We start from the raw sequence: 24069 nt of genomic DNA on the forward strand, positions 1-24069 counted from the left end.
GAGAGGCAATGGCAGTGGCTTGCGCTTTCCAAATTTTGCCTAGGAACAGCCAGAAAGGAGAAGCCTCACCTTCATCTCTTCCTACTCTTTCCACTCAGTCCTATCATGCCTTAACATCTGTGTCCTTTCTTACCTGGGCAGGTGTAGCGGACAGAAATGATCAGGTCACACATAGTTAGCATCTTGTCAGTTACATGAAAGCTGAAAATCTGGGTATAGTTTTGGCCTGGACAGTAAGCCTGAGTTTCCTTATGCCACTAGAACAGAGTTAATTTGTTTAACCCTGCCACATTCTGCCCAGAGCCTGATATAAACAGAAATAAACAAATTAAGCCCATATAGTGGCATTTTGTGAAAATTAATTGCTTTATCTCCATTTCTTTCAAATACTTTATGAATTTAATCTGAATTATCAGGCTACCTTTACTGATAAAACCACATGAACATATTTCAAAAATTCAGGATTGGACCTCTATTTTGACAGCTACAAAACTTAAGTTTAGGGTGTTCTTCAAAAAACAGGACTAACAGAGATGTTTTCACTTGTGATTTTGAAAGTGTCCTGAGAAAGAGAGAATAAGAAACACAATTCTAAGAGTTCCTAAGGTTTTAATCTGAGGTTTGCTAGTTCCAGCCAGCTTCACATCACTGTAGGTTTTACAGATAGGGAATCTGAATTTCAAATGACTCAGTCAGGCTCTAGATGTCAAATAGTTTCTAATTTGGATGCCTAAGTTTAGATGCTCAAAACTGACAGGTAGAGCACCTGCTACAGTTAATGGCATCTAAACTTTGCAGATTGATTTTCAGTGTTTTGGATAATTGACTTTATTTTCCTAGATTGAAATAGATATTACTATAAAATGTCCAGCACAGACATGCTCCTATAATGGGAAAAAAGGTCCTTTGAATGGTAAGGACCTGCTGAAAATCACATTAGCAAAACAACACCTTAAGTATTTGCCAGAGTATTGCAGCTTTGCCAGAGCGACCAGCATCTTAAAACAACTCAATGACTTTCAGTAAACCCAGCTCCTAGAGGTAAAGATATACATCAAAATACATACCAGGTCAAAAATTCTCAACCAGCTCTAGAAAAGTGGATCTTGGCCCAGGACCAGTGCAATGCAGAAATGCCAGCTGAGGCTGGAAATAGCACAGCTGTGTTAACATGGCATTTTGGCCAGGCTAATTAGTCCTATTAGTGGCACACTGCATATTGTGGCTTAGACTCCTAGTTTACAGATGCATGTCTGAGCATCTTACTCCATAGGCCTGGATATTTTCACTGTCACTCTTCAGTGGGAATTACTCTTATTAGAACCTTCTTGCATAGTCTCATGTCAATACATGTAATATACTAATGAGGAATGTGGTGAGATAGTTTTACCAATTTCTGTCAGCCATTTGGCAACAGCTCCATAAATTTCATCAAGTATCAGTATCACAACGAGGTTGATGATGACAGCAGTTGCGGTCACAGTCACTCGAACGTTTGACCTGGTTGTCTCGTTTGTGCTGAATGACAACGCTGCTGCTGTAGTAATTCGGTATACAATCACACCAAACACTGCTGAAAACGTCAGCATAATCTGCAAACAACCATACAGATAGATTAGTTCAAGTTTAATACTAGCATTTAAACAGAAGCTTTAACTGATATGTTGGGTTTGTTCCATGAACTGTCATTGTGTGGTTATTTCTTAGAGCAACACAATAATACAAGCACAATCCAATTAAAATGTGAGAATTCAGAACTCTCTAACAGGGATATAATGATGAAAATGGGTTCTGAACTTGGAACTGACACAGTTCCTGAAGATGTATGTGTCCTTTCTGATTAAATTTTCATACATCATTCATGCAGTACTAGTGAAATTCAGGTATTTCACATTCAAAGGCAGGTATTAAGCAAGTACTTTCATCTGGCAATAGGTCCAGGTGGCTTGGACTGTAGCACCTACATGTATGTGCAGTCAAGTAAATGGACTATACTGGCTGATACAGCTTCACCTCTGCATAGCAGAAGTGGCACCTTACACTCCAGTTGTGTTTGTTTTATTATTATTCTAAAACTGACCTAAACAGGGTTACTAGGGCTTCACTTTACATTTCTGTCCCAGAAATCAGCTGGTATTCTGGCATCCCTCATGGGCTGGCTTTGACCCATGAGATGAGGAAAGTCAGTCCTGCTACTTAAGGTCAAGTTCCCACAAGAAGTATTTGAATTTCACAGGGCTGTGGTATTCTGGTTTCAATAAAACTCCATTGCCCCACAATGAAAAAATAATCAATAAAATAATAAATATTAGCAAATTTTCATAGGCATAGCAGGAAAGGGGGAGAGTGTACATTTTTCTCTTTCATTTTTTGCCTTTGGCAAGAATTCCAATGTACGTTCATTATTTTAGGTTAAACATATTGAGATCTTCAGATGAAAGAGACTATCTAAATGTGAAAGATTAGACTATTGCAATTATTTCAGTGAGCCTAGGGGCCCAGATACACAACACACATTTAAGGAAGTTTAATAGTTCATTTGAATGGCCTAGCAATAGTTTATTGAAGTCCTTTATACAAAGGAAGCTTGTCTCATGAAAAATTGCTATTGCAGAAGAACCAGAACAAGAATCAGAGCTATACTAAAGGCTGAAGATGAAACCTGGGCACATTTTATTTTAATGGAGAACTAGTAAACATACTTAAAAATAATGATTTAGAGAAACTCCTGGACATATCAGATAAAATTTGCAAATACATTTTGTGAGAAAATAGTAATAAAATGCTAGATCTAATAAAACATCTAATTTTTACTTTTTAAAGGACTGCTTCATTAATTTTAAATTAAATGTAGGTGAATTATGAGTTTTTCCTTCTTGCTAATATTTTTAATTCAAATACTGGTCTAAAGAAAAAAGTCTAAATATAAAAAACTTCAAAACATTTCAAATGGCATAAAATATTCTTTTCTTTCCTTTTATAGTTTTTAGTGCATCAAGAATACAGTTCTAATTTTTGTCCCTATTTTTCTCTTTTTTTTTTTTTTTTTTGACTTAGCTACAAAACATGCAGACAAAAAGCCTAATTAATTTCTAACTATCTGCTCAGCTCTTACTATGACAGAAGTGGTGCAGGAACACAAAGATCAGGACTTTTTCCTAACTTGCCCCTTGCAGAAGCAATCACTACATTAGTGAGCAGTAGCCCCATTAAAGAGAGAAAACAAAACAGCACTGCCTGAGAGTAATCTAATACACCTTCCACCTCTACAGTCACCTTAACATTTTCTTAGTTTGAATCACAGTTTGAATTCATAGTTCGAATTTTAATCAACTTCCAAATACTCTTCTCCTGCTTCCTTTCTCCATGGTGGACAAGGAAAGCTAGCAAAGTAAACTTGTATGCATCATTCTGGGAATTATGAGCAATTTGGGCACCCATAGACACCCAGTCTCCACACATCACTCAGAAATGTCATCTTAACGGTACAGGAAGAAGAGTCATCAAGAACAGTCACAACTAAATAGAGAAAGAGGAAACTTTATGTCAGAGAAGTTGAATAGCAAACTCTTAAACCAGACCAAAGGATTTCAGGGAACTAGAGCCATGAGGAAGATTAGTGGAAGATGAGATAGTATAGGAGGCTCTGCTATTGCAGTTATTTTTGTTCATGCAGTGCCATAGCAAGGTATACAAAGTTACCCCAAAACATGTTTCAATTGCTTAAAGAACAAAGATACTTGTTTTGCAAAAGTGCTAGGGCTTCAGAAACTCCTCAGCTGCTGAACCACTTTTAAACGTCTTCTTAGACACAAAAGGAAAAACATTCTTTCAGGACTTTTCATTATCTGTGCCTCCAACAAAAAGAGAAAATTGAGGAGGGCTTGAAGAACTGCACAGTAACTGAAAGCATATTTCATGCTCCCCAAATAGTCACTGAGATGGAATAATTCCTGTATCTTCACAGCATTTCTCTCATTCCTATGAATACTTTTTGCCCAAATTCCAGATCAGATGGCGACCTTTCGTTCAGGTGCCTATTTTAGGTTTTGTTGTCATTGCCAACATTTCACCTGACCAGTTCTGTCCACTACTACAGCACTTTCTTCACGAACACGGAGATGACATCAAGCTGAGTGGTGAAGTTGGGAGGGATGGGAAGTTATCCAGAAGGAGTTGGAGGGGCTCGAGAGATGGGCCTATGTGAACCTCATAAGGTTCAACAAGCCCAAGTGCAGGGTCCTGCACAAGTACCCTGTATCGCCTACAGTATCAATACAGGCTGGGGAACGAAGGGATCAAGAGTAGCCTTGAGGAGAAGGACTTTGGGGTACTGGTGGGTGAAAGATTCGATATGAGTAGGCAGTGTGTGCTTGTGACCCAGAAAGCCAATCGTACCCTGGGCTGCATCAAAAGAAGTGTGACCAGCAGGTAAAGGGAAGTGATTCACACCCTCTGTTCTGGTGAGCCCCGCACCCTGCAGTCCTGCATCCAGCGCTGGAGTTCTCAGCACAAGAAAGACATAGACCTGTTGGAGAGGGTCCAGAGAAGGGCCACAAAAATGATCAGAGGGCTGGAGCACCTCTTCTGTGAGGAAAGGCTGATAGAGTTGTAGTGGTTCAGCTTGGAGAAGAGAAGACTCCAGGGAGACCTTATTGTGGCCTTTCACTTCTTAAAAGGGGCCTATAAGAAAGATGGGGAGAGACTTTTTAGCAGGGCCTGTTGTGGTAGGATAAGGGGTGATGGTTTTAAACTAAATGAAGGGAGAATCAGGCTGGACATGAGGAAAAAATTCTTTACAGTCAGGGTAGTAAACAGGTTGGAGCATGCTGCCCAGAGAGGTGGTGGATGCAACACCCCTGGAGACACATTAAAGGCCAGGCTGGATGTGGTTCTGGGCAACCTGATCTAGATGAAGATGTCCCTGCTCATTGCAGGGGGATTGGACCAGATAACCTTTGAGGGTCCCTTCAAACAAAATATTTTATAATTCTATGAGTTAAACTAGTCTGTCAAGGACTGAACTGCTTAGAAACAGATGTGAAAATTGGCTGCAGAAAAGGTCACCTACTGAGCCTGGTATGAATGAAAACAAACAGGAAAGCATACTAGATCTGAGAAGGAAGCTGTAAATCCCCATGGGCTAGACTGCTACCTTCATCCAAATAGGATAACAATTTAATATCCAAATAGTTCTTTGTTGAATTATCCCCAGTAGGGCTATTCTAAAGTTGAGTATTACGCCATGTGAATAAGAATACCGTAACAAGGTCCAAAAGAAGGAACAGGCTAAACTCTTGTGCCATGACACTAATTTGTTTTCTTCTTCCTCTAAGCCAAATGCAATGAACACAAGGAAGGGCTTCAGTGATGGCATTGCTCCATGCTATCCTGCTTTCTTCCAACAGCTACCAATGTTTTCATCCTATACCCAGAAACCTTTGCCACAACATGAGCTTTCTAAACATGGAGTTTCTAAACTATGATGTATGTTATTACAGTCACAGACAAACCTAATGTGTACATGCCCAGCTCAGCTTAGACCTTCTGCTCCTGTTGGTCTTATTGGACAAAAATAAGACCTGTGAACTTCTGTTCTAAAATCCCTGCAAAAGACACTGCTTAAATAAAGGTTGGATCTTCTGTCCCCTCTGCAGTCAAGTGAGGCTTTGTGTAAAACAGAGGAACTGTGACCAGATTTTAAAGCAGCCATAAATATGTAAAATGATCTTTGGAATGATTTGGTGGTGTAAACCACCAAGACCGACTGGGCAAGAGAACCAAATCCAACATTTTATTTGACATGCACTTTTAAAGAAACAAACAGGATGCGCAGCTTAATAAAAACAGGAAAAAAAAAAGCCAGAAAGAGGAAAAAAACCAAACCAAACAACAAACAAAACACCAGAACACAGTTCTTGAAGAGGATTGATGAAAGTGAAGTGCGCAAAAGAAGTACACAAATGAAAAGAGAAAAGGTTTTACGATAAGAAAACTGTTAGCAGCTCCAAGAATCATCAGGGAAAATATGGCATGCAAAGTTGTGGGAAGGAGGGAAGAACACAACAGCATTATTCTATGGCAATGTAGACATCTTGATGGAAAATGCCTATAGGTTTGTGCTACCAGATTCTTTGGCCTGGAAAAGGCAGTATTAATAATTCAGCGACCACTTCTGCAGCGCTAGAAATTGCAGCACGTGTGTGTGCGTATCTGTGCCAGTCTTCTGTGTCTGTGTGCTGCATATGTGCACATGCACATGTAAATTCAAGATTTCACCACTTACTATGTATGTAGTGCACACAGCTAAAATATTAGCCTGTGTGAATAACGGAGGTAGATGAGACCAATTTAGTTTTCTCAGTGCAACTCTATTGCACAGACTCACAGTAAACTCAAGTCTGGTGTTTCACTGTTCAACTAATCTAGCAGAAAAAAAAAAAAAAGAAAGAAAATCACATACAGTAAAGAGCAGATTGCAATTTCCATGTAGGAAAGGAGAGCTGGCCTTCTCTCAAGAGCTGACTTGAACTGCATGCATAGTTTGTAAGGTGTTTCTGGGTGCTTATAACTTAGTAATGTTCAAAATATTCTAAAAAATCATCATGGCCGAATGGTGAAAGCCCTCATAGTTCCAGTAGTCACTAACAGAAGTTGAAGGATTGGAGCTCTATATTTTATCTTCATAAATCTCTGAGATGTTACAGTAAAGCAGGGAGTGTAATACATAAACTATGACTCCGGAAAGTACTTTAAGCTCACGCTTAGGGGAGATTTAAACATGTGGTTAAAGTCAAGAGCACATGCAAGCACCTTGTCTGCAAAAGAATGGCTTGTAAAAGCTAAATCAGGGCTACATGCTTAGTCAGTATACTCTGCTTTAAGCAAAGTCTCAACTGATGCTGTGAGAGGTTGTCTAAAAAGCAAGTGCTTGCTATGACCTCAGCATGGTAAACTCACCCAAAATGTTGTAAGTGCATACATATCTATATGAATGACACACCTCATATTTACTGAAAATATACTTAATAAACAATACTTATCTCTTCATAAATATATACACATGTATTCATAAAACTGAAGATATTAATTTGACTTCAATGTGAATATAGAATCATAGAATCATGGAATAGTTAAGGTTGGAAAGGACCTCAAGATCATCTAGTTCCGACCCCCCTGCCATGGACAGGGACACCTCACACTAAACCATGTCAACCAAGGCTTCATCCAACCTGGCCTTGAACGCTGCCACGGATGGATCACTCGCAACCTCCCTGGGCAACCCATTCCAGTGCCTCACCACCCTAACAGGAAAGAATTTCCTCCTTATATCCAATCTAAACTTCCCCTGTTTAAGTTTTAACCCATTACCCCTTGTCCTGTCACTACAGTCCCTGACGAAGAGTCCCTCCCCAGCATCCCTATAGGCCCCCTTCAGATACTGGAAGGCTGCAAATTTGAGGAAATTAGAAATCCCTTAGGTGTTTTAAAATAATGTAGTCCCTAAGTAAATTTCCCGTGTTAGATGCTCCTGTGGTGTAAACTGGCACATTTCATTGACATTTTATACTGGCTCTAAGTGTCAGTACACACTTTCATTCATGAGTTTCTGCAACCAGAGGGATAATGGAATATTTAACAATGTAATTTAAGGTTTGTTAGCCAGGCTTTCATATTGCTGTTTACAAAGTCTAGCATCTTGATGTGTTTATGATTTGTTGGAAACTTTGCTAGGAGAGTGGTGTTCATACTTTACAGTTGGCTGACATGCACACCTTATTCTTGTTCTCAAGTGAGGATTGTGTCCCATGGTCTTCCTCGACTACAGTATAGTTCATCCCTGAAAGTGTGTTGCACAAATACTTCTCAGCAACGGATTTATTTCACCTATATGTCACCTGTTCAGTAGACTCAATATTCCTGAAAATAATTCTGACAGAGTGCACTGTGCACACAAGCAAATAAACAGTGGGCTTCCCTTCACCAGATAATAGAGGATGGAGCAGAAAGCCTGGGGGAGAGATGGCCTCTAGTAACAAGCTGCTGTCATTACAGCAAGTTATCCAGCCAACAGCCCTCTCATAAGCAGCTTTTGGAAAAAGAGAATGAAATTGGAGGTAGGCATTGAGCTCTATGAATCTCCCAAGTAGGACACATATTTCTCACTAACTGTAGGTTATAACCCTAGCTTTCTTCAAATCTTTATCATCTGTGAGAACACTAATTCAGAATTCCACTCAAGATGCTCATTGCAAAGTTTCTCGCACCTAATAAATGTGCAGAAATGGGGATTATATTACCATAAATAAAATCAATCCAAAGTTTGCTGCATATCCAGGCATACGGTCATTCCATGTCAGCTTCTCCTTTTCATCCTGTGACCAACACAAAAATAAAATAATAGACATTACAGAACTGTACAACAACAAATACTAGAGTTAGGAAGATGTGTTATTGAAAAAGCTTCTCAATTGTCCTAATCCTCTTATAATTTTGAAGACGATTATAATATTTAGAACACTAATATTTTAAAGCAGATTTTACTTTGAGAGAAAAGAGGGTAAGAGGATAAATAAGACATATAGAGAATGTCTGCAAAAATCATAAAATACATGTAACTGAGTTTAGCTTTTGAAAAAACGTATTCAGCTCTTACTAAATTATTAGGAGATATCCCTGAGATTCACTTTTATTTACATTTAGGCAAAGCAAGATTCAACCATTTATTTTTATTTGTTTCTTGGAAAACAGCAGAAGAACAGAGCTTGAGACAGAAATCATCAAAAGAGCACTTATTACCATTGAACCCAGATTTTTTGCCTAATGGTTACCTTAGCCAAATGTAGCCCCTAATATAATTCTTGCAGACACACTCCAATCCTTCTCTTGGTAGTTGCTCTATAGTAGAAAGAAACTATAAAGGCAAGCCCGCTCTGCGATCTCTGCTGCCAGCCTTGTTTTCTTCACGTCTAAAAAGCATCTCTCTTCATTGCATAATTTAAAGCAACTGCAATCAGTGAAATCTCGTATACGCTTACTCTCCCCAAACAAACTCAACTCCATTTTTAGCAATGTGTACATCTAGAGAAGATATTTGAAGATGGATTTATATAAGAAATATGATTCCGTACTCTCAAAATAGGCTTCTTAAAATAATAACAAGGTCATTACTTTGTTTAAGTTAAACTAAAACTATATAATCAAATTATCTAAGGACACAGAGCCAGCTGCTGTTTCCATTTCTGTGAAGCACCATTGCTATCCCATGGACTAGTACTTCACTTACATTGGACTTAACCCAGAGTTATTCTGAGTTTAAATGAATTTAAATCAGATTAGAATTCAGGTCAAAGATTTTAAACAAACCATTTTAAGGCACAATTGTCCTCAGATAAAAATCTGGGAGTGTTATGCTTTGTAGAAGGCTTTCCCAAAGTATCACTAGGAATCCAGTATATAACTCCACATGCAGAAATGCAGCCATGAATTTTCTCACAAAGTTTACTGGAATGTGGAATTAGACCTAAGACAAGATCCTATCTACATATCCGTGGCCACTGTGATGGTGCCTCAAACACTGTGGGAAGTAGTATTACTCAGCATTCCCTCTTCTCAGCTCAGCTGTTCGAACAGACAAGTTAAGCAAGTCTCCTTTGGGAGAATGTTGGCAGGACTGGGTCATAACAAACCCGAGCAGAAGCACAAATAATTTGGCCCAATGTATGCAGTACATAAATACTCCATACAGTAAATAAATGGAGTCCATCATTTAGCTGGAAGGCTACTTTAAATAGCATTTCTGTGAAAGCACAGATGCATTTCATTTCATTTTGGCTTTTACCACTCAGCAATTATACAGGACATAAAGAAGGTCTAAGTGATTATACTCCAAGAAGGCCTGAAGGACACCATGTCTAACAATTCCACTAGGGGAAACACACTAAAGAAGCAAACCAGCAGAATGAGTTAATGCTAGCCAAGGCAGTTAAAGGTAAACATTTTTATTTTTTTTTATAACTACACTGAGGTGGAAAGAGAAAATTGTGATTTATACAAAAGGGCCAGGAAGAGGAAAAAATGCCCAAGAAAATTACTTCAAAATGTCTTTAGCAGTAAGAATTTTTGAAAATGAGAAATCATAATATCTAGATCAAACATTTATATATCATGAATCATTCTCATCAAATCCTGAGTGGCAAACTGACTAAGGTTTTTCATGTTTTGGGCTCTTTTGGTCAATATTTATAGAATCATAGAATCATAGAATAGTTAGCTTTGGAAAGGACCTCAAGATCATCTAGTTCCAACCCCCCTGCCATGGACAGGGACACCTCACACTAAACCATGTCAACCAAGGCTTCATCCAACCTGGCCTTGACCACTGCCACGGATGGAGCACTCACAACCTCCCTGGGCAACCCATTCCAGTGCCTCACCACCCTAACAGGAAAGAATTCCCTCCTTATATCCAATCTAAACTTCCCCTGTTTAAGTTTTAACCCGTTACCCCTTGTCCTGTCACTACAGTCCCTGATGAAGAGTCCCTCCCCAGCATCCCTATAGGCCCCCTTCAGGTACTGGAAGGCTGCTATTAGGTCTCCACGCAGCCTTCTCTTCTCCAGGCTGAACAGCCCCAACTTCCTCAGCCTGTCTTTATATGGGAGATGCTCCAGTCCCCTGATCATCCTCGTGGCCTCCTCTGGACTTGTTCCAACAGTTCCGTGTCTTTTTATGTTGAGGACACCAGAACTGCACACAATACTCCAGGTGAGGTCTCACAAGAGCAGAGTAGAGGGGCAGGATCACCTCCTTCGACCTGCTGGTCACACTCCTTTTGATGCGGCCCAGGATACGGTTGGCTTTCTGGGCTGTGAGCGCACACTGGAGCCGGCTCATGTTCATTTTCTCATCGACCATCACCCCCAAGTCCTTCTCCGCAGGGCTGCTCTGAATCTCTTCTTTGCCCAATCTGTAGCTGTGCCTGGGATTGCTCCAACCCAGGTGTAGGACCTTGCACTTGGCATGGTTTAACTTCATAAGGTTGGTATCAGCCCACCTCACAAGCCTGTCAAGGTCCCTCTGGATGGCATTCCTTCCCTCCAGGGTATCAACGGAACCACACAGGTTGGTGTCATTGGCAAACTTGCTGAGTGCACACTCAATCCCACTGTCTATGTCTGCGATGAAGATGTTAAACAAGGCCGTTTAGGTGTGTAGACCTTTGCTGGAAGCCAGATGCCCAACCCAGCTCCTTTTTCATTCTCCCTCTTCAATGAGATCATGGGATAAATTAAGATGAAAAACTTGTGGGTTGAAGTAAAGTCAGGAAGATAACTTACTAATTGCTATCATGGGCAAATGAGAATGACCTGGAAAAATTAATTTATCACAATGTAAAGCAGATTTGGATGGTGAGAAATTGAAGAAAAACGAAAAACTCCTTCCGTTTCACATCCCTCCCAGCTTCTTCCCACTGCCAAGTTCAGTTCTTCATTCCTGATTCCTCTACTTCCTTACGCAAGTGGTGCAGGATGGGGAATGTTGGGTTGTGGGGTCAGTCCATAACAGCGCCTCCCTGCTGCTCTTTATTCCTTACAGTTTCCCTGCTCCTGCTTGGGTTCTGCCACAGGCTGCGGTGCTTCAGGATAAGCCTGCTGCACTGTGGGGTCTCAAGAGACTGTGATTCCTCCAGAAAATACCTGCCTGCTCTAGAATGGGGTCTTCCACATGCTGCAGTGCAGGTATTTGCTCCATGGTGGCTCTCCGTGAGCTACAGGGAAACACCTGCTCCACCATGGTCTCTCCAGAAGCTACAGTACAATCCCTGTTTGGGCACCTGGAGCATCTCCTGCCCATTTCCTGCTCTCACTTTAAAGCTCCCAGGGCTGTTTCATGCTTTTCTCCCTCTCTCCTCACTGACAGACAGCATTTTACCCTTTCTTACATAAGCGGTCACAGAGGCACCACCATTCTGCCTTGGGGCTCAGATGTGCCCTGCAATGGGTCCACTGAAGAGGCCCTAGACTCTCCTCACAGAGGCCACCCCTGCAGCCACCGCTGCTAGTGCCTGTACACCAGCACCCAGCACATTTACAGTGTTGATGCAATGGCATAAGGAAAATCACACTTGCATTTGAACACTGAACAAGGTAATGCAGTGGAGTGACAAACACTCCTGCAGTGCTTTCCCTGTCTTTTCTTACAATGAATGACACAAAGGGAGAAATTAGGAAGAGAAGAAAGGAGAGGGTGTACATTAGAAATCACTAGTGGATAAAGGAAGGAAGAGAAGATCAGCATGCCATCTAGTCAGCTTTCACTTTCACACATGTGCTTCCTTTAACTTTAAGTGACTTCGGAATTCTCTGTAGCCCTTAGCCAAAGGGGGGTCTGAACATCATGCTCGAGTTGCTAGGTCATTGTGAGAAGAAAGAAAAAGCTGGATGAAAATATTACTGAGTTACTTAGCATACATGGCACAAACCAAATCCTGACATTTAAACCAATATAGGCACTTGAAAGATATTTTCTGTTACAGATTTTGCTAAGAAAAAGAGATCTGTGAATCCGCTTGGTATTTTCTGTCGCACCTGATTCTACACTCTGGCAATAGTGCCATCTAGCCGCTAAAAGACTGTACTGTGAGGTATCAAGAATACCTTGTCTGACATCAAAATATCAACTTGCACACTGCAGCAAGTGTGGTTTATTTTAATTTAGCATAACTAACATATAGATTTCTCATAGGATATGGTACGTGCTCAGCTCTAATCAATAACATGCACTACAAAACATTGCCTAGATTTTAGACGGGTGTAGGAAAGCTTTCTTCAAGGTTGGGAAATTCAGCCAAGCAGGCAGGGAATCTTCTGGAGCAGTCCAAGAGGTGTATGCATTTATAGGTATACAACAAGATGAAACTGATCATCTGAAGAACCATTTCAATGACAGGCATGTTATACTGTGAAATTTTCCCTAAAGGAAACTGTATTGCAGGGAAATATTTACATGCAGACAGAAAATCTCACAATAGAGATTATATTTTTGTGGTGAACTAGGCAAAATAAAGGATATATTTTAAAATCTTTCTTTCAGTTTCTTTAAATACAGTGATGCAGTTGTATTGAAGGAAAAAATTGTTGTTGTTGTGGGTGTAGTGATGAATTCCTGTATTAATGTTTAATGTAGTGTTGAATGTGTTCCTTGCAGGAGTACAATTCTTTCCTATTATAAAATAAAAAATTATGTATACATATATTTAAAGTAGAAATTAAGCACCATCTAGTTTATGTTGGGTGGTTTATTTCCTTACGAGTTACCTTACATGGCAAAGAACCAACATGTGCTGCTCTGCATCCTCAGGTGGGCCTCTGAGCTGTGGAAACCTGGAAACATACTGCACTTGGACAGACAGCACCAAGCAGTTTTGTGAAAACAGTTCTATGGTTCTCTGTGAATCAAACCACAGCCAGTTTACTCAGATCACAAGTATTTCAGTTATTTAGTTATACTTTCCCACAAGAGAATACCTTCTCAAAGCAGGTGTTTCTAACCATCAGCCATGCCAGCTCAACCTGCACTTGGGGAGTAAAACAACATACTTTCTCTCTTCTGCATCCTGCTTTGTAACTCCAGTTTTGAAATCCAGGCTCTCCAATTGCGGTTGCACTTGGGCAACCCCAATGACTTCACTGGTTCTGCACAGAGCTGCAATAATTGATTGGAACGTAGTTAAAGATGCTCAGGGAACAACAGAATCCAGGACCCCTCTCTCTTGGCTTCCTAATATCTTGAACAGCTAGCAAGAGCAAAAAGCTGCAGAATTATATTTCTGATGACAAAATCCAGAAGTTCATGTCTAAATATGCCCAGAAGCATCAGATAAATAAATGTCATGTTTATAATGGCAGTATTCTTGGTAGGAAAAGAAAAAAAAAAAAAGCTTTAATTTGTGTAAAAATTGTGCTGTCCAAAAGAGCATCTAGAAATCAGGATTGTGGCATCAAATACAGCTCTACTGTATTTGTGTAACACCCAAAGTATTGCATGTGTACTTCAGGCCTGAGACAAGGAATGAAATAAGATTCTTCTTAAATAAAGGGTTCCTATAATTTTACTTTGCGCATGAAGAAGATGAAGGCAAGGAGAAAAGGATATTTTGGAGCTATTTGGAGGTTAAAAAAAGTTAAGGGCCAGAAAAATCTTCCAGCACACATAGTTTTGGAAGACAGTTCACTCAGGGTGGCAACACAAAAGGAAGCACAATCAAGGCACATCTGCATTTCTGTGACCGACAGTGGTAATTACAGCTAAGAAACTCTGGACAAGTTCATGGGACTGTTCCAGCCTGTATTAGGGACCATTACCCCTCAAACTTCTGAGAGGAAAGACAAAACTGCTGTCATCCTGGGAATCCGACAATGCTTTGTTTATCCCAGTCTGAATCTGTTTCTAGGAGTTCTACCTTAACACTTCCACAGAAGGTGAAATAGCTTTTGGTTAAAGACCTATCAAAAGAGAGAAAAACATTTTCTATTCTTCTCACTTAGAAAACAATAAGGGCAACTTAACAGTACAGACCATTCCGTTTTGTGAGCAAGGTTATGTTTCAGACTTGCACATGGAAAATAAATTGTCAAGACTCATTTGGAGCCAGTTGAAGGACTGCAAAATCTGAAATTAAAAACTTTCTGCTATCATTGAAACATGTAGATTAGCACAAAATAGCTTTCAGTTGAGTTTAATGGACACACGCTGAATCATTTCTGGAAACAATGAATGTTAGAGAGCTATGAGAAGTGTATGCAAGGCTCATTACTAGGATCATGGAAATTAAGGCTAAAACATTAACCATCCCAGTCTTGGTCGTCTTTGTAACCATAGAACATCCTTGAGATTATTTTTCTTATAAGAATAATAAATGCGTTTTAACTTTTTCTTTTTTTTTTTTAGAGAAAGCTCTAATGACAGCATTTTTTATGCTCTAATTGAGCATTTATGTGATGAAGTCAGTCGCAAGCCTTATTAGGTCATCCCAATTGCTAATTATCCTAGCTGTGTGGCTTATTTCCAAGCTGTATTTGCCTATCTGCCTCTTACAGCCTTGGCATTCAGCTGCAACTTTATCAGAGCATCTACTCGCAGATTTTTGGTTTTGGTTATAGGTTTTTACAAACTGTGATCAGGCCACTTCTTGGCTTTTCTGCTAGCTTAGACCACTCACTCAGAATGGGAGCAATCAGTGAAGCCCACAGCTGTGTTTCTTCCCCTGCAATGTGACTGGAAACAAACCTCCCACAGGCTACAGCCTTGACATGGGCCACTCTCTCGGCCCTTCACGTAAGTCATATGAAAGCACATGTGAGTAGTCAAGTTCCTTTGCTTCAAGATACAAACATCTTTTCCACAGGACTGAACATACAATGTGATGGTTATTGTGTCAGGTCAGGGTCATACTTCCAGTTACGGAGCACAAGGAAGCGTAGCAGAAAAGGAGATACCAGACTCTTCCCTGTCAACAGAGGCACTGGTGGAATGGTGAAAAGGATCTGCTAATCCAAGTACTTTCTAGTCCTTAATGCTATATTCTGAACTTTCTCAAAGGATATATGCATGTGCATATATAAACCACTTGATATATATACACATTGTTAAATATGTGTGTTTATATATGTGATATGTGTATATCACATGCATGCAATGAATACCTTTATAAAAACTAGTTCTGATTATTAAATTAGAACTGAGATACAAGCTACAGTTCATAGATGAAATCAATTGTTAAAGTCCTCCCAAGTATGGTGAGTGTGGCCATTTGCTCAGTCATGCCAGTACTGTTGAAATAAATATTAGCTGTAACATGCTAACTAGATTTCTTACTAATTTTCTCTCTGCAGCAATAGCATGAACCTAGACTACATCAGGAGATAACTATTAGCTGTATGTACACAGGTAGAGTCAGAAGATCTCAAAATCACATATGTATATGACAGTGTTACTGAAAATTCTACCTTGATTTCAAATGCAAAAAGTTAATGGTCTTGCTGCAATTTCAGAGAAGTATTTCAAGCAGCTTCATTCACTTAGAAATAAGGATAAAAGACTGGAGGTCTGCTATTACTGTAATTTAAATTTGTAAAGCTAGATTTAATTAATTTTATTTATTGTAGTTTATTCAGAAATGAAACATATTTCTTTCTCTGCTGTATTTTAAACTTTGATATTCTTTGGTATACTTTGCCTTGATATTCATCTTAATGCATCTAGTGCATTGTAGCATATTGCAGTCGCTATTGTGTAAATAGCATTAAGGTGCTTAGTCTTTATATCACTTTTTAAATCAACTTCATATGGTTCAAGTGAAAACTGGCAGCATTTCTTTTTTACAATGACAGTTTAACATATGGCTTTGAAAGTATGAATTATTTATGTAAACTTGAAGCCATTCAGAACATTACCAGAAAAACACTATAATTTACACAAACAATAGGGTTACATCTGTAGTCATAAATATTCATTGTTTATCAATGGTCTTTGTAGATGATTAATAAATCATAATGAGTCTGATCCTGAGAAGGCAAGGGGCCAGATGTACAAATACACTTTGACATCTGGTGGGATTTCCAAAGGAACAGTTGTACACAGGGCTGGCATAGTAGGGAAGATGGTAGTGGAATGCCACTAGTTAAGTTCATGCCATGTCACCTGCTCAGTTTTGGTTTTTCAGTGTAAATGCTGAAGTTTCTGAAAGAAGGTAATGAAATGCCACACATGGTTTTAAAATATGTTTATAGAAATATAGTCACGCATAAGATAGGAAGCATCTGAGCCAGATGTATCTACTCTAATTCGCATTATTAGATTAATTTAATATGCTTTGATATTAACTAAACATGGACCTATTGGGCACGTAAAACAAAGGGAGAAGATCAGTTTCAAAGAGTGTCTGTAGAAAAAAAAAAATCAATTATCAGTAATAATCACTACTTTACACTGTCCTGGGGTTAACTGGATTTTCAACCACTTTGTACCCTGAAATCCAAAACAGCATCACCCTAAGCTGGTTTCATACTTTCTTGTGTAAACTGTGAACATCTGATGGAGACATTAATGGCACAGTAAACACAGCACGTTCTAAAACAATTCATCTGCATAATTTTTTTTTTATTTTTTTTTTTTTAAAGGAAAACTTTTGCTAGTTTCAGTAATTCAGTACCATTTTAATACTGGCAAGGATTTTTAAAGTTTCTCGCTGTAAATTATTTTAAATATAGACCTATCTTCTCTGTGTAAGTCCTTTTAAAGGGTGTCAGTTACACAATCAGACACCCAACTACTTGCAGTATCTCTCCCTAGAATATAAAAAGTCCAAAATGATGTTATTTTTTGTAACTTCATGTCTATTTGCCTCAGACAGATAACAGTTTCCCTGAAATTTATCTGTAAAATCACACATTCAGTCACCATTATACACTTTAATATAAACAACTTGGGCCCAGTGGAACTAAGCCAGCTGGCAATTTTGCAATTAGCAAAGCTCAAATTACAATTCTTTATGTGGGAGTCTCTTAGCAACATTTAATAGTCTTGTTACTTTTCTAAACTGCATATGTTACTTCCCGTAATGTGAAGGGAACACAATTAAAAAATTTAACTAAGCATATGATTTTAGTTCTGGATGAGAAGCATTTGGTGCCAGAGTCTGAGGAAAGTTGCCCTTTCTGTGTTTCCTTGAAGCTTGTCTGGCTCAATTCTGGGCCAGTGTCCCAGGCTGAAGCATCTATGCTGAAGTTGCTGCATCTGTGAATTCAACATCAAAATTCCCAGTTACTCCAGTGAAGCTTAATCGCATCCCAAGGCTTTGGCATTGCACATTTAAAACCAGATTCTCCATTGTCTTACACCATGTGAAGCCACTTATCCCCCACACAAAGTGGGAGAAAAAGGCATGCAACACATTATCGATTTCCTTTGGTTTCAATTTCAAATTTAGCTTACACAAACTGTGAATGATCACACCAACGGCAGAGGAGAGCAAAATGGTATAAATTTTAGTAACATTTTTAAGTTGGTAATGAAATGTTTGAGAAGTAGGGAAAGAATTAAAAGGGGATGTGGATACACTAAATTCTTTCCCTGACTCCAGAGCATTTATTACCAACTGTAAAATGTTAATTAAGTTTGTATTCTAACATTTGAATATGCTATAAAAATTGATGCTAGGTTACAGAACACAATCTACAAAGGCAAAATTTTGCCAATAATATATAGATGACGTGCAAAGAAGAGTTCTGACTAAACAGTCAGCAAATGGGATATTTCAGAGAATTTCAACCACCAGTGTCTATCAATTTAAAATTTTCCAAAATGTAAATTCAATGATAAATTTACTTTTGTAAATTTTGTAAATTTTTACTTTTTATATACATTTTTGACACTATAAAATTGGCAGTCACTTCTCATGAAATACAATACTTCACAGCGCTCCCAAAGCTGGAGTTTCAAACCACCAAATCACAATGCTTGGTCATTCAAGTGTTTGGTGTTTGAGGGTTTTGGGTTTTGGTTTTTTGAGCTGTGGTTTGGTTTTTTTCTTCAACACAAGTGGATAGAGATATTAGACCAAAGATAACTGACAAATACATCATAACTGCTTTCCATTAAGCCAACAACAATTTTGTACAAAGTTGTTTAGAACTCTAACTATACGAGTCTAAATATAAGATGGAGAGCAAAAGTTGCTAGCAGTCTAGTTCCAAACCCTTTCTGATTTCCAAACAGGGAAATAAAAACTACCCATAGACTAGGCTGAACTAGGTAATATTTATTCAAGTTGTATATACGTGCTAGAACTATATAGAAATCACACAAAGATCTCCAGGGAGCTCCTTCCCACCAGCATCCAAGATCATTCATCTTTTCATTTTAAGTTAAGAAATAGTTGTGTTGGTAGTCGGCAGTAAAATGGAGATCTGCTGAAAGTTGCCTTAAAATGCCCCAGTTGGGCATTTTAATGTAATATACATTACAATTAAGATAAAACAATTTGGCAACATTAAAAACAGTGGGAATCAATGTTTCACATTTCACTCTCTTGAAAATGCTTGTCTGATTCTTTCCGATTGTTAAGGAAAGTGGAGTAGGTATATCAACAAAATAAATTTCTGTGGTGTCATACCAGAAAAATGTGGAAGTATTGGCAACCTATACATGAACCAGTGATATGGTATCTAGTCAGAGATCAGTATATTGTTTGTCCTGTATTTAACACAACAATGATTTTGAAAGTTATGTCAATTGAATCTGCAGATGATACTGAATTAGGAGAGGTTATGACGGTTGAAGAGGACAGAGATTTAATTACTGAGCTGTTGAGAAGTCAGAAATACAAGCATGAAACAATGAGATTCAGGTAGGACAAGCTAAGGCTGACACATCTAGGAAGATAATTAGAAACTGCAATAATGCTTAGCTAAGAAAAAAGTAGTTATTAAATAGGTTCTTGGAAAGCAATGAGTTACTACATGTAAATTAATCTGGAGAGAATAGAAATAGTGGTAATTTATACTTGGGTCATCTTCACAGGTAGTAGAGAGATTAATGTTTTAAAACATGCACAATCTGCATGGGAGTAAACTGAACAAACTTTAATTCCACAGAGTGAACTAAGTGAGAGGTAAGCAAAAAAAATCAGACTTCTAATGAATTGCAATAAGACCCCTCTAGCATTCACATACAGTGAGGGATGAGGCTGTGTTTACGGCAGTTGTTTACACATGGGAGAGAGACAGAACAGCATGGGTACATAAATATCAGTGGGTAAGCACAGACCTCCACTGACCCTACCTGTGATATTTCTAGAACTAGAGAAAGGATCCCCAGGATGACTGGATATGAGGCCACCAAGAGGATCTCTGGAAAGAGTCGTAAGTTGAATAAGGTGATTTGGGATGTTCCATTTCCCCTTAGAGAGTTACTCAAAGTTCCCATACCAAGCTGAAGATTATCTGAGCTTTTGGTGTTGTTACAGAAAGTGGACAAGATCCTGTTACTAAAATTATTCATAATCCAGATCATTTAGCTAAGCTGTAGGAACAGGAACAGAAATACTTAGGAGAAATAGACACCTGCCTATCAAGAGGCAAGACTACAATGGAGGCCTCTTCTGCAACAATTTATTGCTGTGCATCTTCTGTGGTTTTAGACTACTGAAATATCTTTTGCATCCTAGAGCTTCACCACCCACTGCAGTGGCATGCGCAGAAAACTCAGAGCTCCTACTGCAGAGCACAGAAGAACATAGCACTTCTATGTAAACAATGCTTATTTACATCTCTTTTTATTCTGACATAGTCCTCACTACATTTTGAAGACCACAAAACATTTATAGTGAAGTCTTGCATTTACACCTTATGTTATAATGAAATTTCAACAAAAGTGAAGAAAAAGTTTCTTCTAGAAAACAGCTTTCAGTCTGAAGTCATTGATGTAGTATTCCCTTAAAGTTCCCAGAAGTATTCAGACTGATATTTTCTCTCCTTTTCTGCAACTACTTTGCACTGGACTGTTGGAAGGCTTTCAAGGCAGACTCTGTCCAAGGGAAAATTGCAAGGATTTGTTGGAAATCATCTGTTGACACAAATTTGATATAAAGGCTGTTATTATATATACCGTTCCTCCAACTAGTAGATGATATGTAGCTGAAATGAAGGTTACAGATATGGCCTAGGCCACCTACATTACTGGTTTGCCTTTGGGTGAAGTTTCAGTTAAGTGGCCTGTGATTTGGGCAACCAGACCTCTGGCAGGCATTCGCTGAAATGTCGGAGCTTCATATTGTTGTTACATACACACACACAAAACAGTTGTGTTGCCCAATGAGACAAAATGGTACCAAAATAAACAGTCTCCCTGAATTGACTCATTGCGTAGTACAGTCTCTGAACTTCCCCTTCAACCACGAGTCAATGGGAGGAAAGGTAGTACAGGGGCAGAGAGAGCTTGTATAGAGACCTCACTCGTGCTTTATTCTACGTGCCTGACCTCTTTCAAAAGGCAAAGGGCATGTTTGTTTTTCACCCTTGATAGAACATGCATTGTTCACTGGTACACCTGCAGAAACAAGGGAAAGAGGAAAAAAGACCTTTGGAATCTAGGAATACTGAGGAATTGTCCATTATTTGCAGTTTCGAAATCAAGGCCATATGCTTTCCTATAGTTTTCTATTTGCTGTAGTTCCGTCAGTTGTTATGGGTTTGTTGCAGGATTCATTTAGTGAAATTCCGTAACTTGGGTAATAGAGGAAATCAGATTATACAAAAATTAAAGCAAAAAAGTATTTTAAAATACATTTATGTAAAGGAAATAGATGAACAGTCTTCATGTCTATTGCTAACATGGGTAAAAAGAAAGTAGGGGCTTAAATTACTACCAGGAAGAATTAGATTGGATGTGAAGTAAGTCCGTGGAACAGTAAATCCTTCAATCCTTCAAACAGGCATAGGTAAGGCCTGGGACAAGTTCCCTAAGGAGGCTGTGGCATCTTCATTACTGCAGATTTTTAAGAATAGGTTAAAGAAACATCTAGCAGACATGACACTGAATATACATGGTCCTGCTTTGGGGAATAGTGAGGCAACTGCATTTCTTCATGGGTTTTCTTCTAAGATTAATTCCTGCATTTTATTTTTTACGTCATGCCAATGACCTCTGTAGTCATAAACTATTTTAAGTTACCAAGAACTTTTTCTATTTCCTTTTCTGGTTCTTCATTTAAAAAAAAATAACAAATGCTGATAAATCTAAAAATTTTCCTCAAATTATCAGTAAGAGAAATTAGAAATTGAAGTTGTTACCTGTGGTTACTGATAGGATGCAAGTAGAGGTACTATCACACACTAACTCGTGAGCACATACAACAACCTTAGCACCATTTCAGGGGAATACTGGCCACTGAAGACATGTTCCTTATTAAATGAAAGAGGTTATTTATTATATGATGGCTACCTCAGAGAAATCAATGCCTAGAATATAACCAGGAAATCTGTATATACCACACCAATGACTTCCACAGCAGCCAGCACCTGACACAAAGCTGAGGAGATAGGGAGACAAGCTGAGACAGCACTTCACAAAGCTGTTTTCACTTGTTCACAGCAAGGCAACCCAACAGAGCTGCTAAACCCCACATTCCCAACAAAATCTTCTATTTTCACATGACATACGTAGCAAACTCAACTGTGGTGGGTTCTTTCCAACTGGGAAGCACGACTTCCTCAGTCAACAGATACATAACTTGTGCTCTTAATTCCAACAGATGAAGCAGGGAGAGCTAATCTGTAGACTTTACAGGCAGGCAAATATGTTTTCTAATAGGCCAAGTCCTAAATCAATGATCTAAGGCATCCTGTCACATGGTATCAGGCCAAAACCCAGAAGTGCTAAGTCTACAGAGTTATGTAGCCTAGACACCACTCTAATGAAATGACTGCTCAAGGGCCTCAGAACTCTATGTCCTAAACAAAATCATGACTACCCAGAAGTTCAGACCTAGTAATAGCAGCCCAACGAGCTACAGTCCATCCAAATCAGCAAGATCACAAAACTTAACTGGCATTTGTTGAGGAAATAAAGGAAGTGTCTGCTTTCTCAGACATTAGCTCCTGCTTTAGGAGTTGTGTTCCTGCTTCTCTGAGGGAGCTGAATTCTTCTTTCATCCCACTGTTTTTCACTAACCCATGACTCCTCAAGAACTGTAGGACAGAGATGCTGAAGGAGACGATGTTCACCTAGAGGCTTTATGAGCATGACGCCTTACCATCAAGCTCCACAAACTAAATACAAGCACAAATACACACGCACGCATACACGCAAGTCAGTGAGTTTAATTAGTGGCCCATGGTTTCTGGTTGGAAATGTATTATTTCCAACTTTTGGAGGTTGTTCACTGGTCCTTTTATCCAAGATAATGCAGTGTCCTTGCCCCAGATACTTTAGATAACTAAAGCTGAATCTACTACAAGTAATTCAAGTTTCCTGAAGTCCTGAGAAGATACATATTAGATGCACTCTTGCTTTCTTTATTTGTGAACTTGTGCTACTACCAGTTTACATAGTTCATGGGATTGGCAATGTGCAAAATTTGCTAACTGCAAATAGATGGAGGTATTCTAACTGCATCACCTACTGCTTAAAATGCATCAATGTAATTTTTTTCACTTGTAGAAAAGCCTAACTCAACCTATAGGATTATAACAGAATATTCATGTGAATAGTAAGATGGAATCATGCCTTCAGAAACAAAGCAATTGAATTTAAGTCCAAATAAGAATGAACAAATTAGCAACAGATTAAGCATCTGGAACCATTTAAATAATTAGACTAAATGTGCAGGATTATTAAGAAAAGATGTGTTTTCTTCTGTTGGGATTTATGTCTAATATTTATTTCACCACAGATGAGCTTCATCAGGCAGCAAGGGAAACAGCCAAAAGAAAACAGTTTACTTGTTTACTCAATAAATGAACTATTTGTTCTATACTTTAAAGAAGGTGAAAACTAACACTGTGCTAATCCTGCCAGGCATGGCCTGTGTGTGGTTGGTCAGCTGAACCCTGAAATCTGTTTTACAAAGGTCTGGAAGTGATACAACATTGACAGGTTCAAAGGAGACAAGTGAGCTCAGGGCACAAATGCTTCCAAGTCCAAATTTCCAAGCTTGCACTTTGGGGCCTTCAGAGGCCCAGCAAGGAATTTCATCTTCCACTTTCCTTCTATTATCGTAAGACATGGAACCTGGCATGCCGGAGGTACTTGCTTTTCGGAGAAATTACATGAACACCATCCACACCTACCCCTTTCTCTTTTGCTGAGTTATCCTATTGTCAGTACCTCCAGGGATGACAGGTGGCTATTCTTCATGCAAAACAAGTTATTCAGAAATGCTGTTAAATATGGATTGCCAGTCTTTGAATCCAGAATGTACTCTGGGGACAATGAGTGGGTGGGATGTTTCCCCAGCAATTACAAAAGAAGCTCTGTCATAATCTCTAGCCCTGTGGAATTCTGCTA

The 24069-nt window shown here is 38.9% G+C and overlaps 1 protein-coding gene across 3 annotated transcripts in view; it reads right to left on the minus strand.

Moving 5' to 3' along the window:
* The window catches only part of ANO2 (anoctamin 2), a 167655-nt gene that overhangs the window by 35874 nt on the left and 107712 nt on the right, over nucleotides 1–24069 (minus strand). For all 3 annotated transcript variants that reach the window (XM_065665066.1, XM_065665065.1, XM_065665067.1), the window contains exons 15-16: nucleotides 8301–8375; nucleotides 1391–1592 (exon numbers count right to left, since the gene is read on the minus strand). In XM_065665066.1, the coding sequence (XP_065521138.1) occupies nucleotides 1391–1592; nucleotides 8301–8375 (277 nt within the window). The remainder of the gene's footprint in view (nucleotides 1–1390; nucleotides 1593–8300; nucleotides 8376–24069) is intronic.

Source organism: Lathamus discolor, chromosome 1, assembly GCF_037157495.1.
Source record: "Lathamus discolor isolate bLatDis1 chromosome 1, bLatDis1.hap1, whole genome shotgun sequence".
In the NCBI taxonomy this organism is placed as follows: domain Eukaryota; kingdom Metazoa; phylum Chordata; class Aves; order Psittaciformes; family Psittacidae; genus Lathamus; species Lathamus discolor.